Genomic DNA, 14,523 nt, shown 5'->3' on the forward strand with positions numbered 1-14,523 from the left:
AAAATTAAAAAATGGAAAGTACTTGCCTATGGTACTTTAAAGACTTGAAAAGGATATATATCTATCAGTGGCTACTTCTATCTGATACATTATTATAGTGGTTAGAGTTTAAATATTGCATTAATAGTTCATTTTAATTTCATCATTCTTTTCTCAGGGGGAAAAAAAAGGTTAGACCACTAATATTTAAAACACATAACACTTTAATTGTAAAACAAATAATCAGCTTGCACTGGGTGATACAAAAGTATAATTATTTCACACAGCAATTTCAATAAAAGGAAAAACAAGGATATTTATATCAAAGAAAAATATGAATTTTAAACAAGTCAAAGCACATTCATATAGCAATTTAAATAGCCTTCACTATCTTCTTCAATTCAAAAAATGCCAGTGTCAGCAGGAAAAGTCCATGGACCAAAATAGTGTTCCGTGTCCACAATTTTTATAACAAGTCCAGTTATTCTTTGTCTAATAATGATGAGTATAATAGGAACTGACATCAGCAACATGGTACCATAAGATGGTCAGCGAATGAGACATCCTTATATTACTTTTGTGGTTATTTCAGGATCTAATACCTTACTCCAGTACCTTACTCCAAGGGACCTGTGAGGAATCTCTTCCATAATATGGCAAGGAAGAAAGAGACAAACAGGGCTATCGAACCAGTGTGTGCTCAGTCACACAGCCATCTCCAACTCTTTGCAACTCCATCGACTGAAGCCCACTAGACTCCTCTGTTCATGGGATTTTCCAGGCACGAATACTGGGATAGGTTGCTATTTCCTCCTTCAGGGCATCTTCCCAACCCAGGCATTGAACCTTCCCACCCCAGGGATTGAACCCGAATCTCCTGCACTGCAGGTGGATTCTTTACTAGGCCAGTAAATCTGCCTAGACCTCCACTAGCTGCTATCAGGCAAAAACTGACAGAATGCTGTCCCTGGCAGGCACTTAGGCAGGAAAGAAAACTTGCATAAGTCCAGCTTTCACCAAAGGATCTGAATTTGGTCAGAGAGTATGAAGTATGAAAAACTTCCTGGTGCTGCAAACACTGAACAAGGCTGATTTATCCAGTGGAGGCAACTCCTCCCTTGCGGGATAAAGAAAGCAGCTGGGTAGGATATGGCTGGAGAAATCCATTTCTCTTCACCTGGAGTATGAAAGTGAGAGCTTCACAACTCAGGAAAGGGGGGGTGATGGCAAAGAGGAGGAAAGGGACACCACTGAACAGAAAGTCCACCCATGAGCCTACTGGAAACCACCCACTGATGTGGCTCACCGGGCCTATCAGCACCCTCAATGCACCTCAGCGCTACAGCCCACACCTCCCCCTTGAATGCACTTCAGCCCTACAGCCCACACCTCCCTCCTCAATGCACCTCAAGGCTACAGCCCACACCTCCCCCCTCAATGCACCTCAGCCCTACAGCCCACACCTCCCTCCTCAATGCACCTCAGCCCTACAGCCTACACCTCCCTCCTCAATGCACCTCAAGGCTACAGCCCACACCTCCTCCCACTTTGCCATGAGTTCCTTGTGCTTGCTCCTGTGTAAGCCTCCAGAAATGTATTCTGGCAAACAGGAAGTCCACTAAGATAACAAACCACCACAATCAATAACGCATGAGTGAGAAACCACAAAAACCTTGATCTATAGTGGCCACTTTCTGGATAACAAGAGGTTTCCAAAAGCCAGCCTGGGAAAATGTTAAAAACTGAGTAGGCATTTATGCTTAAAAATTTTCCTCAAAGGGTAAGAAGTATACTGGAGCAGATACAGCTTTACAAGGGAAAAAAACTCAAATATCAACATTATAAAGATACCAATGGCATATGCAAAAGGCACAAGCAGAGTTAAGGAGATATCGACTACTTCAAATGTGACAGCATCAACATATATCCACAAGAACAATAAAAAAAAAATCAAGGAAATACAGCATCACAGAAAGAAAATAGTATTGATATTTTCCAGCAAGCAAGCTAGAATATGCCAAATATACAATCTAATAAAGAATTCAAATTAGCTGTTCTAAAGGAACTCAACAAATTACAAGGAAACTTAGAAAGACACATCAATGAATTCAAGAATAAAAAGATGAACAAATGATTCTTTATTAAAGAGAAGGAAATTATTAAAATTGTTAAAAAGAACCAAACAAAATTCAATAAATGACCTTAAGTATGCAGTGCAACATGGCTGCCCACATGGAAGAAAAAAATGTAACTTAGAGGGTAGGAATTTTAAAATGATAGAAGAGGGAATTTAAACTAAAAGAGAACAAAGAAATTCTATGTGATCAATGGAAATCCATAAAAAAGACAAATATCAGGATAATCAGGATTCCAGACAGAGAAGGGGGAGGGCAGGGAGTTAAAGAAATGAGAGGTGAAAATTTCCAAAATCTGAGGAAAGACTTGGACATATAAGTTTACAAAGCTAATAGATCATCCTGCTATCTCAAAGCAAAAAGACACCCTCTAAGACTTTAAAGGCAGGCAGGGGCGGGGTGGGGTGGGGAGGGAGAAAGGAATGGAAGCTACAATGGACTACCATTAGGATTTCTCTGCAGACACCCTTTAGGCCAGGGGACACTGGAAAGACATGTTTGAAGAGTTCAAAGATAAAAATGCCCAGCAAAGAACGGTTTATCTAGCAAAGTTGTGCTTCCCTGGTGGCTTAGATGGTAAAGAATCTGCCTGCAATGCGGGAGGCTTGGGTTTGATCCATGGGTCAGAAAGATTCTTTTGGAGAAGGGAATGGCTACCTGCTCCCGGAGAATTCCTTGGACAGAGGAGCCTGGTGGGCTACAGTCCATGGGGTCGAAAAGAGTTGAACATGACTGAATGACTAATTTCTCTGCAAAAACTCTTCAAGCCAGGGGGACAGTGGAATGACATATTTGAAGAGGTGAAAGATAAAAGTTCCCAACCAAGAATGGTTTATCTAGCAAAGTTATCCTTCAGATACAAAGAAGTAAAGACTTCCAGACAAACAACATCTAAGGGAGTTCACCACCACTACATCAGCCTTGTACTTAACGCTAAAAGGAGTTCAAGCTAAAATGAAAACAAGCTAATCAGTCACATGAAAGCACACAAAATTACACAATACACTGGGAAAGAACAGAAATATACAGTTAGATTTAGAAAACTGTAACTATGTAGTAGGATGGCGTGTTAACCACTCAACAAGAGTACACAGTCTGAATGAAAGAGGAGGAAAAGAAGAGCTACTGTAAGTTATTCATAAATATGCAACAAAAAGAGGTAAACTGTGACATCAATAATATAAAGGGAGGAGCGAAATGGCAGACACTTTACTGTTGTTCAGTCCCTAAGCTGTGTCTGTCTCTCCGTGGCCCCATGGAATGCAGCACGTGAGGTTCCTCTGTCTTCCACCACCTCCTGGAGTTTGCTCAAATTCATGTCCATTGAGTCGGTATTACTATCTAACCATCTTATTCTCTACACACGAAGGAAAAACTTTGCAAGTTAAAAAGAAATTGTTATTAGCCTAAACTGGACTGTTTTATCTGTAAGATGTTATACCTAACTCTTTGGTAAAAATGACAATATACAGCCCTGAGGTACTCTTTTTCCTATTTGGAACCAGTCTGTTGTTCCATGTCCAGTTCTAACTGTTGCTTCCTGTCCTGCATACAGATTTCTCAAGAGGCAGATCAGGTGGTATGGTATTCCCATCTCTTTCAGAATTTTCCATAGTTTGTTGTGATCCACACAGTCAAAGGCTTTGGCATAGTCAATAAAGCAGAAATAGATGTTTTTCTGGAACTCTCTTGCTTTTTTCCATGATCCAGAGAATGTTGGTAATTTGATCTCTGGTTCCTCTGGCTTTTCTAAAACCAGCTCGAACATCAGGAAGTTCACAGTTCACATATTGCTGAAGCCTGGCTTGGAGAATTTTGAGCATTACTTTACTAGCATGTGAGACAAGTGCAATTGTGCAGTAGTTTGAGCATTCTTTGGCATTGCCTTTCTTTGGGATTGGAATGAAAATTGACCTTTTCCAGTCCTGTGGCCACTCTGAGTTTTTCAAATTTGCTGGCATACTAAGTGCAGCACTTTCACAGCATCATTGTCAGGATTTGAAATAGCTCAATAGGAACTCCATCACCTTCACTAGCTTTGTTCATAGTGATGCTTTCTAAGGCCCACTTGACTTCACATTCTAGATGAGTGATCACACCATTGTGATTATCCGGGTCATGAAGATCTTTGTTGTACAGTTCTTCTGTGTATTCTTGCCATCTCTTCTTGATATCTTCTGCTTCTGTTAGATCCATACCATTTCTGTCCTTTATCGAGCCCATCTTTGCATGAAATGTTCCCTTGGTATCTCTAATTTTCTTGAAGAGATCTCTAGTCTTTCCCATTCTGTTCTTTTCCTCTATTTCTTTGCATTGATCGCTGAAGAAGGCTTTCTTATCTCTTCTTGCTATTCTTTGGAACTCTCCATTCAGAAGCTTATATCTTTCCTTTTCTCTTTGCTCTTCGCCTCTCTTCTTTTCACAGCTATTTGTAAGGCCTCCCCAGACAGCCATTTTGCTTTTTTGCATTTCTTTTCCATGGGGATGGTCTTGATCCCTGTCTCCTGTACAATGTGACGAACCTTCATCCATAGTTCATCAGGCACTCTATCAGATCTAGGCCCTTAAATCTGTTTCTCACTTCCACTGTATAATCAAAAGGGATTTGATTTAGGTCATACCTGAATGGTCTAGTGGTTTTCCCTACTTCAATTTAAGTGGATTTGGTAATAAGGAGTTCATGATCTGAGCCACAGTCAGCTCCTGGTCTTGTTTTTGTTGACTCTATAGAGCTTCTCCATCTTTGGCAGCAAAGAATATAATCAATCTGATTTCAGTGTTGACCATCTCGTGATGTCCATGTGTAGAGTCTTCTCTTGTGTTGTTGGAAGAGGGTATTTGCTATGACCAGTGCGTTTTCTTGGCAAAACTCTACTAGTCTGCCCTGCTTCATTCCGCATTCCAAGGCCAAATTTGGCTGTTAATCCAGGTGTTTCTTGACTTCCTACTTTTGCATTCCAGTCCCCTGTAATGAAAAGGACATCTTTTGGGGGTCTTAGTTCTAAAAGGTCTTGTAGGTCTTCACAGAACCGTTTAACTTCAGCTTCTTCAGCGTTACTGGTTGGGGCACAGACTTGGATTACTGTGATATTGAATGGTTTGCCTTGGAAACGAACAGAGATAATTCTGTCGTTTTTGAGACTGCATCCAAGTTCTGCATTTCAGACTCTTTTGTTGACCATGATGGCTACTCCATTTTTCTTGAAGGATTTCTGCCCACAGTAGCAGATATAATGATCATCTGAGTTAAATTCACCCATTCCAGTCCATTTTAGTTTGCTGATTCCTAGAATGTCGATGTTCACTCTTGCCATCTCGTTTGACCACTTCCAATTTACCTTGATTCATGGACCTGACATTCCAGGTTCCTATGCAATATTGCTCTTTACAGTATCAGACCTTGCTTCTATCACCAGTCACATCCACAACTGGGTATTGTTTTTGCTTTGGCTCCATCCCTTCATTCTTTCTGGAGTTATTTCTCCACTGATCTCCAGTAGCGTGTTGGGCACCTACTGACCTGGGGTTTGTATACTGTCACCCTGCTTATTTAACTTATATGCAGAGTACATCATGAGAAACACTGGACTGGAAGAAAAACAAGCTGGAATCAAGATTGCCAGGAGAAATATCAATAACCTCAGATATGCAGATGACACCACCCTTATGGTGGAAAGTGAAGAGGAACTAAAAAGCCTCTTGATGAAAGTCAAAGTGGAGAGTGAAACAGTTGGCTTAAAGCTCAACATTTAGAAAACGAAGATCATGGCATCTGGTCCCATCACTTCAGGGGAAATAGATGGGAAAACAGTGGAAACAGTGTCAGACTTTATTTTTGGGGGCTCCAGAATCACTGCGGATGGTGACGGCAGCCGTGAAATTAAAAGACGCTTACTCCTTGGAAGAAAAGTTATGACCAACCTAGATAGCATATTCAAAAGCAGAAACACTACTTTGCCGACTAAGGTCCATCTAGTCAAGGCTATGGTTTTTCCTGTGGTCATGTATGGATGTGAGAGTTGGACTGTGAAGAAGGCTGAGCGCTGAAGAATTGATGTTTTTGAACTGTGGTGTTGGAGAAGACTCTTGAGAGTGTCTTGGACTGCAAGGAGATACAACCAGTCCATTCTGAAGGAGATCAGCCCTAGGATTTCTTTGGAAGGAATGATGCTAAAGCTGAAACTCCAGTACTTTGGCCACCTCATGTGAAGAGTTGACTCACTGGAAAAGACTCTGATGCTGGGAGGGATTGGGGGCAGGAGGAGAAAGGGATGACAGAGGATGAGATGGCTGGATGGCATCACGGACTCGATGGACGTGAGTCTGAGTGAACTCCGGGAGTTGGTGATGGACAGGGAGGCCTGTCGTGCTGTGATTCATGGGGTCACAAAGAGTCGGACACGACTGAGCGACTGAACTGAGGTGAACTGAAGTTGGTAAAAATAAAACAAAAATCAAGAGCAGATCAATAAAAGACAAAAAAGGAGGAGAAAGAGCATACCATCATGGAAAATAACCTTTACAAATGCAGGCAGAAAATACAATAATGGAAATATGAAACCAACACACAATGAGGTAACATTAATAAATCTTTTAATTTAATGCCATTAATAAGAGAAGCTAAAGGCAAAAGAGAAAAGGAGAGATATACCCATTTGAATGCAGAGTTCCAAAGAATAGCAGGAGAGATAAGAAAGCCTTCCTCAATGATCAATGCAAAGAAACGGAGGACAACAGAATGGGAAAGATTGAAGGTATCTTCAAGAAAATTAGAGATACTAAGGGAACATTTCATGCAAAGATGGGCACCATAAATGACAGAAATGGAATGGACCTAACAGAAGCAGAAGACATTAAGAAGAGGTGGCAAGAATACACACAAGAACTATACAAAAAAAAACATTAATGACCCTGATAACCATGACCAGCGTGATCACTCACCTAGAGCCAGATATCCTGGAATGTGAAGTCAAGTGGGCCATAGGAAAAATGACGAACAAAACTAGTGGAGGTGATGGAATTCCAGTTGAGCTGTTTCAAATCCTAAAAGATGATGCTGTGAAAATGCTGCACTCAATATACCAGCAAATTTGGAAAACTCAGCAGTGGCCACAGGACTGGAAAAGGTCATTTTTCATTTTAATTCCAAAGTAAGGCAATGCCAAAGAATGTTCAAACTACCACACAATTGTATCCATCTCACACACTAGCAAAGTAACACTTAAAATTCTCCAAGCTAGGCTTCAACAGTATGTGAACTGAGAACCTCCAGATGTTCAAGCTGTATTTATAAAAGACAGAGGAACCAGAGATCAAATTGCCAACATCCACTAGATCACCGAAAAAGCAGGAGAGTTCCAGAAAAACACCTACTTCTGCTTTATTGACTACATCAAAGCCTTTGACTGTGTGAATCACAAGAAACTGTGGAAACTTCTGAAAGAGATGGGAATACCACACCACCTTAGCTGCCTCCTTAGCTATCTGTATGCAGGTCAAGAAGCAACAGTTAGAAATGGACATGGAACAACAGACTGGTTCCAAATCGGGAAAGGAATACGTCAAGGCTGTATATTGCCACCCTGCTTATCTAACTTATATGTAGAGTACATCATGCAAAATGCCGGGCTGGATGAAGCACAAGCTGAAATCATGATTGCCAGGAGAAATATCCATAATCTCAGATACATAGATGACACCACCTATATGGCAGAAAGTGAAAAGAAACTAAAGAGCTTCTTAATGAAAATGAAAGAGGAGAGTGAAAAAGCTGGCTTAAAACTCAACATTCAGAAAACGAAGATCATGGCATCAGGTCCCCTTACTTAATAGCAAATAGAGGAGGAAACAATGGAAACAGTGACAGACTTTGTTTCGTGGGCTCCAAATTCACTGCAGATGGTGACAGCAGCCATGAAATTAAGATACTTGCTCCTTGGAAGAAAAGCTATGACCAATCTAGAGAGCATATTGAAAAGCAGACACATGACTTTGCTGACAAAGGTCCATCAAGTCAAAGCTATGTTTTTCCAGTAGTCATGTATGGATGTGAGAATTGGACCATAAAGAAAGCTGAGCACTGAAGAAACTGTGCTGTCAGAGAAGACCCTTTGAGAGTTTCTTGGACTGCAAGGTGATCAAACTATTCAATCCTAAAGGAAATCAGTCCTGCATACTCACTGGAAGTTCTAATGCTAAAGCTGAAGCTCCAATAATTTGGCCACTTGATGCGAATAACTCACCCATTGCAAAGACCCTGATGCTGGGAAAGACTGAAGGCAGGAGGAGGAAGGGACAACAGAGGATGAGATGGTAGGATGGCACCACTGACTTGACAGACATGAGTCTGAGCATGCTCCAGGATTTTGTGATGGACAAGGAAGCCTGACATGCTGCAGTCCATGGGGTCACAAAGAGTCAGAAACAACCGAGTGACTGAATAAGTCCTTAAGTATTAATAACTATTCTAAACAAAAGTGGATTGAATTCAGCAAGCAAAAGGCACATAAGGGCCTGGAAGGATGAAAAACAAGAGCCAACTCTATGGTTCCAACAAGAAAGCTTTAAGGATCCCCATAAACTCAAAGTGAAAGGATGAAAAGGCATCCCATTCAAGTGGGAACCAAAAGGAAGCTATGACAGCTGTACTTCTAACAATCAAAAGAGTTGGAAAATCTAAAGATACATGAAAAATAAACAAGCAACTCCTGAACAACCAATGGGTGAAAGAAGAAATCAAAATAGGAACCAAAGATTACCTTAAAACAAATGAAAATAAAATCACTTTCTACTAAACCTATCAGTTCAGTCACTCAGTTATGTCTGACTCTTTGTGATCCCATGGACTGCAGCACACCAGGCCTCCCTGTTCACCACCAACCCCCAAAGCCACCTCAAACTCATGTCCATCGTGTCGGCGATGCCATCCAATCATCTCATCCTCTGTCATCCCCTTATCCTCATGCCTTCAATCTTTCCAAGCATCAGGGTCTTTTCCAATGAGTCAGTTCTTCACATCAGGTGGCCAAAGTATTGGAGTTTCAGCTTCAGCATCAGTCCTTCCAATGAATATTCAGGACTAATTTCCTTTAGGATTGACTAGTTGGATCTCCTTGCAGTCCAAGTGTCTTCTCCAACAGCACAGTTCAAAAGCATCAATTCTTCAGTGCTCAGCTTTCTTTACAATCCAACTCTCACATCCATACATGACTACTGGAAAAACCAGAGCTTTGACTAGACAGACCTTTGTTGGCAAAACAATATCTCTGCTTTTTAATATACTGTCTAGGTTGGTCATAACCTTTTAATTTCATGGCTGCAGTAACCATCTGCAGTGATTTTGGAGCCCCCCAAAACAAAGTCTCTCACTGTTTCCACTGTTTCGCTATCAATTTTCCATGAAGTGATGGGACCAGATGCCATGATCTTAGTTTTCTGAATGTTGAGTTTTAAGCCAACTTTTTCACTCTCCTCTTTCACTTTCTTATGGGATGCTCCAAAAGCCATTCTGAAAAAGATATTTGTAGCCATAAAATAAAGATGTTAAGAAATGGGAAAACTTACAAAGAAACAATCTGGCTTTACACCTCTAGGACCTAATACACGACAAGAGGACCAAGAACATCCTTTGGTGCTAGGAAAATTGGATAGCTATACACAGAAAAGAAAGTTGGGTCTATCCTATACTACTCACAAAAAGCACCTTGAAAGAGATTAAAGACTTAAAATATAAGACAGACCTGATATAAAACTCCCTGAAGTAAACACAGGAAAGATCTTTGACACTGGTCTTGCTACTGATATTTTGCATATGACACCAAAAGCACATATAACAAAAGGAAATATCTTAAAGTAGGACTATGTCAATCTTAAAAGCTTCTACAAAAGCAACAATAACACAGTTAAAAGATATATACTGAATAGGAAAAATTATATTGCATATCATATAATGAATAAGGGGTTAATATCCATCATTTACAAAAATTCATATAACTCAGTAACAAAAGGACTTTTGCCTGGAAATCCCATGGATGGAGGAGCCTGGTAGGCTGCAGTCCATGGGGTCACGAAGAGTCGGACACAACTAAGCGACTTCACTTTCACTTTTCACTTTCATGCACTGGAGAAGGAAATGGCAATCCACTCCTTTGTTCTTGCCTGGAGAATCCCAGGGACGGCGGAGCCTGGTGGGCTGCCGTCTATGGAGTTGCACAGAGTCGGACACGACTGAAGCGAATTAGCAGCAGCAGCAGCAGCAGTGACTAAAACCAGGCCTTTTTCCAAAGAAGACTTACAAATGGCCAATGGGCAAATGAAAAAATTAGTAATCACTTGGAAAATATTTACAAGTCAAAACCACAGTGAGATACCCTTTTGTACCTATATCAACAGCTACCATCAAAAAAACACAAGAGATAACAAGTGTTATTGAAGACATAGAGAAAAGAGAATCCTCTTATACTATATCAATGTACAGTCACTATGAAGAACGGTATGGAGGATCCTTAAAAAAACTAAAACTAGAAATACTAGATGACTCAGTAATCCAACTCCTGGGCATACACCTGGAGAAAATGATAATTCAAAAAGATACATGCATCCAGTGTTCACTGCAGTGCTATTTACAATAGCCAGAAGATGGAAGCAACCTAAATTGTCATCAACAGAGGAATGGATAAAGAAGTGGTACATAAACACAATGGAATATTACTCAGCCATAAAAAGGAACAAAACGGTGCCATTAGTGGAGACATGGATGGACCTAAAGACTGTTGTAGAGAGCAAAGTAAGTCAGGAAAACTAATATTGTATATCAAGGCATATATGTGCAATCTAGAAAAATGGTATAGATGCACTATTCGCAAAGTAGAAATAGAGACACAGACATAGAGAACAAATGCATGGATACCAAGAGGTGAAGAGGGAGTGAAACTGATTGGAAGATTGGGATTGACATTTACACACACTATGTGTAAAACACGTAACTGAAGAGACCTACTACAGCACAGGGAACTCTGTCCAATGCTCTGTGGTGACCTACATGGGAAGGAAATCCAAAAATGGGGGAATATATGTATAGCTATGGCTGATTCACTTTGCTGTACAACAGAAACACTACAAAACAACTATACTCAATTAAAAAAGGAAAAACAAGTCATCTTGCACAAAGTTGATATATAATAGATTCACATGTCTCTGTATTATTTTGTTCATGAAAAAATCTTGTATGTCTCTCTACCCATAGCAGCTTAACAGTGAGCTGGCACCTTTTGAAGAATCAGAAAAATTTAAGAACACTCAGTTTCTCCTTTTGGCCCTAGTGGTAGAGACACTAAGAAGACGGAATCAAAACAGGGAGTGTTTTATAAAGGGTGTATTAATGAGTTGAATTTTCATATACTCAATTACATATTTTTCTATATTATTTATCTGTGGGACATGATTCTATGTAAATACATGTAACTGAAGGGACAGAAATTAGAGGGAAGAAAAAGTTGAAGGGAACAGGGGAAAACAGTAGGAATGCTTTGTGACTTCCCATCAGATAAAGGTGCATATTGTAAATGTCAGACCGATCATAAAATGAAGGAATATATCTAATAAGTCAGAAAAGAATATAAAATGGACTAAACATTTTCAATACAAGTAGAGGCAGAAAAAATTGGGGAAAAGGACTAGAACAGATGCGATAAATGGAAAACAAACAGCAAAATGAAACATGTAAAATCAACTATACCAATATTAAAATAAACGAAATAAACAGGTGCTAAAAAAGAAGAGATTGTCAAACTAGTTTTTTTTTTTAAAGAAAAGACCAAATTATATGCTACATGCCTAAAATTTGAAACAGTACAAATGTGCACCAAGATGAATGCAGAAACAAATTGCTACAATTATACAATGGAATAAGACTGGCAATAATGACTAAATTTCAGAACAGCATGCTGAGTAAATGACTCCCCCCTACACACATATATACACACAAATATTTAATTATTCTATTTTTATTTAATAGTAAAACATTTATAACAACTACTCTATATGATACATAGTTTCCTTGAATGTAGGGAGAGCTAAACAGCAGACAAAAATTTGGGGGCTATAGAATATTTTACTTCTTATTGAGGTGATATTTAAACAGATGTATACCATAAAGTGAGAGAATTCATTGTATCTTATGTCAATCAGAATTTTATAAAATTCAGAGTATTAAATTAGAAATCAATAAAAATAATACACCCAGAAATGTTAGTGTTAACATGTTATAACAGTTTAATCTAGAATTTGTACGTTTAAAATTATAAACTTATAATGCAAGACTAATTAATAATTTCTGACCCCATGGACTGTAGTCCGCCAGGCTCCTCTGTCCATGGGATTTTCCAAGCAAGAATACTGGCATGGGTTGCCATTTCCTTCTCCAGGGATCTTTCCAACCCAGGGATCGAATCCCTGTCTCCGGCATTGCAGGTGAAATGTTTGCTGCTGAGCCAGCAGGGAAGGTCAATTAGTAAGTAATGTTCTACAAAAATTTACTGATACATTCACATACATATCTAAAATACTTACCAATTGAAGCTGAGTACATTTGTTTCATGTGAGTTTCGATGACAGAAGGATCCCGAGAGCTGTAACTTCCCAACTCAGGATAAAACCTGGAGCCAATGTCATCAGGGGGGTTGTGCTTCCCTTTGGGATATTTCTTGGTTATCCTAGGGTCCCAGTGTGAGAGAACTGGATGGTCCCAATGTATATATTTACCATCAAATTGTGGATTTCCATACCAACTGTAATAAAATACATGTAAGTAATAATTCAGAGGTGGCAGTTGTTCTGGATGAGCGTCAGAGGCTACGGAAGCTTTCACAGTGATTTCCTCAGTTTTTAAGTTCTTGATGTTTGTTTTACTGCTGATTTTGTCACTCTTTTGGGAATCAAAACCTTTCGTCAAATGAGTTTGTTGCCGAATTTCTGGAAGAAGCTCAAGTCCAAAAGGATCTCCAAAAGCTGCTTTCTTTGGTCTCAGCATTTTTAAACCCATCATCAGAGAGAAAATAAATAGAATAAAAAGTGACAAAATGAAGCAAGTCCTTCTTCGAAATTTTGCCATGATGTCATCCTTTAAACTCCCAAACGGTAAATGTTTAGCTGTAACATATTGAAAAACAACTCTTAGTAAGTGGTATTAATAATATTTTCCAATATATTCAAAAGGAAAACTAAAATCCATAAAGTTTGTTACACTGAAAAATTTTAGAGTATTATGATGTTTAACAATTAATAGCTACAGAAAGAATCTATACATAATTAGACTGAATAGCAGTAGTTATTTGGAAATATCACAATTACATTTTTGTCAGATAAAGATTTTAAGCATGTTTTTTAAGAAAGTGAATATATTCTTCACCCTTTGGACAGATTTTCCATATACGGCTATAGAAAAGAAACATTCCACCCAGAGACTAAAATTTTCTAAATATAAAATAAAAACTTTAGATTTAAAAAGGAAATATTTATGAATATATAAAAAGCCTAGTCATTCAACAAACTTAATTTCAACAAACTTATTATTTGACTGCATCAATTATAATCACCATTTTTTCCCCACCCCATTTCACCAACTCAAGTGTTATACTCAATTTTGATCTTGTCTCTCATCTCGCATTATGGAATAAATTACACACATCAGAATTTTATGTCCCATGTGTTCCTTAAACATTTTTAAAATTTTCCTCCTTTTGTCTCTCTATGGTTCAGTCTGAATATTTTCTTCTGAACTAGCTTCAATTTCCTGACTCTCTTCAGTGGCAACTAATTTCAGTTATAAATTTAGTCTTAAAATTTTCATTTAATTCTTCTCAAAGATATCAGTTTTCTGCTAAAATTTCCTATTCCTTGAATTTTGTAACCCCATTTATTTAAAGTCTACCTCTAATAACCTGAATTTGAATCTTAAGATTCTGTTTCTATTGCCTGTTTGGTTTTTTCCTCTTAATATCCAGATAGTAACTATTTTTTTATAGGCTAAATTATTATTTTTACTAAATGCTACACATAGAATATGAAAAGTTTCAGAGATAATGTGAGGCTCTACATGTCATCTTCCCTCAAAGAAAGCTTATTTTTATTTCTTGAACACTTTTAGGGTAGAGGAAGATTATCTTAGTATAATCACATTGGAAGGGCTGGTGCTGAAGCTGAAGCTCCAATTCTTTGGACACATGATGCAAACAGCTAACTCTTTGGAAAAGACCATGATGCTGGCAAGATTGAGGTCAAGAGGAGAAGAGGATGAGATGGTTGGATGGCACCACTGACTCAAATAGACATGAGTTTGGGCAAACTGAGGGAGATAGTGAAGAACAGGGAAGCCTAGCGTGCTATAGTTCATGGGGTCAAAAAAGTCGGA

At 38.9% G+C, this 14,523-nt stretch overlaps 1 protein-coding gene across 1 annotated transcript in view; it reads right to left on the reverse strand.

The window, feature by feature from the left end:
* MANEA (mannosidase endo-alpha) overlaps positions 1–14,523 on the reverse strand; it is an 82,929-nt gene that overhangs the window by 61,316 nt on the left and 7,090 nt on the right. Inside the window, exon 2 of the mRNA XM_005684666.3 lies at positions 12,684–13,262. Coding sequence (XP_005684723.2) covers positions 12,684–13,224 — 541 coding nt within the window. The 5' untranslated portion in view covers positions 13,225–13,262. The remainder of the gene's footprint in view (positions 1–12,683; positions 13,263–14,523) is intronic.

This window comes from Capra hircus, chromosome 9 (genome assembly GCF_001704415.2).
Source record: "Capra hircus breed San Clemente chromosome 9, ASM170441v1, whole genome shotgun sequence".
Taxonomy (NCBI): domain Eukaryota; kingdom Metazoa; phylum Chordata; class Mammalia; order Artiodactyla; family Bovidae; genus Capra; species Capra hircus.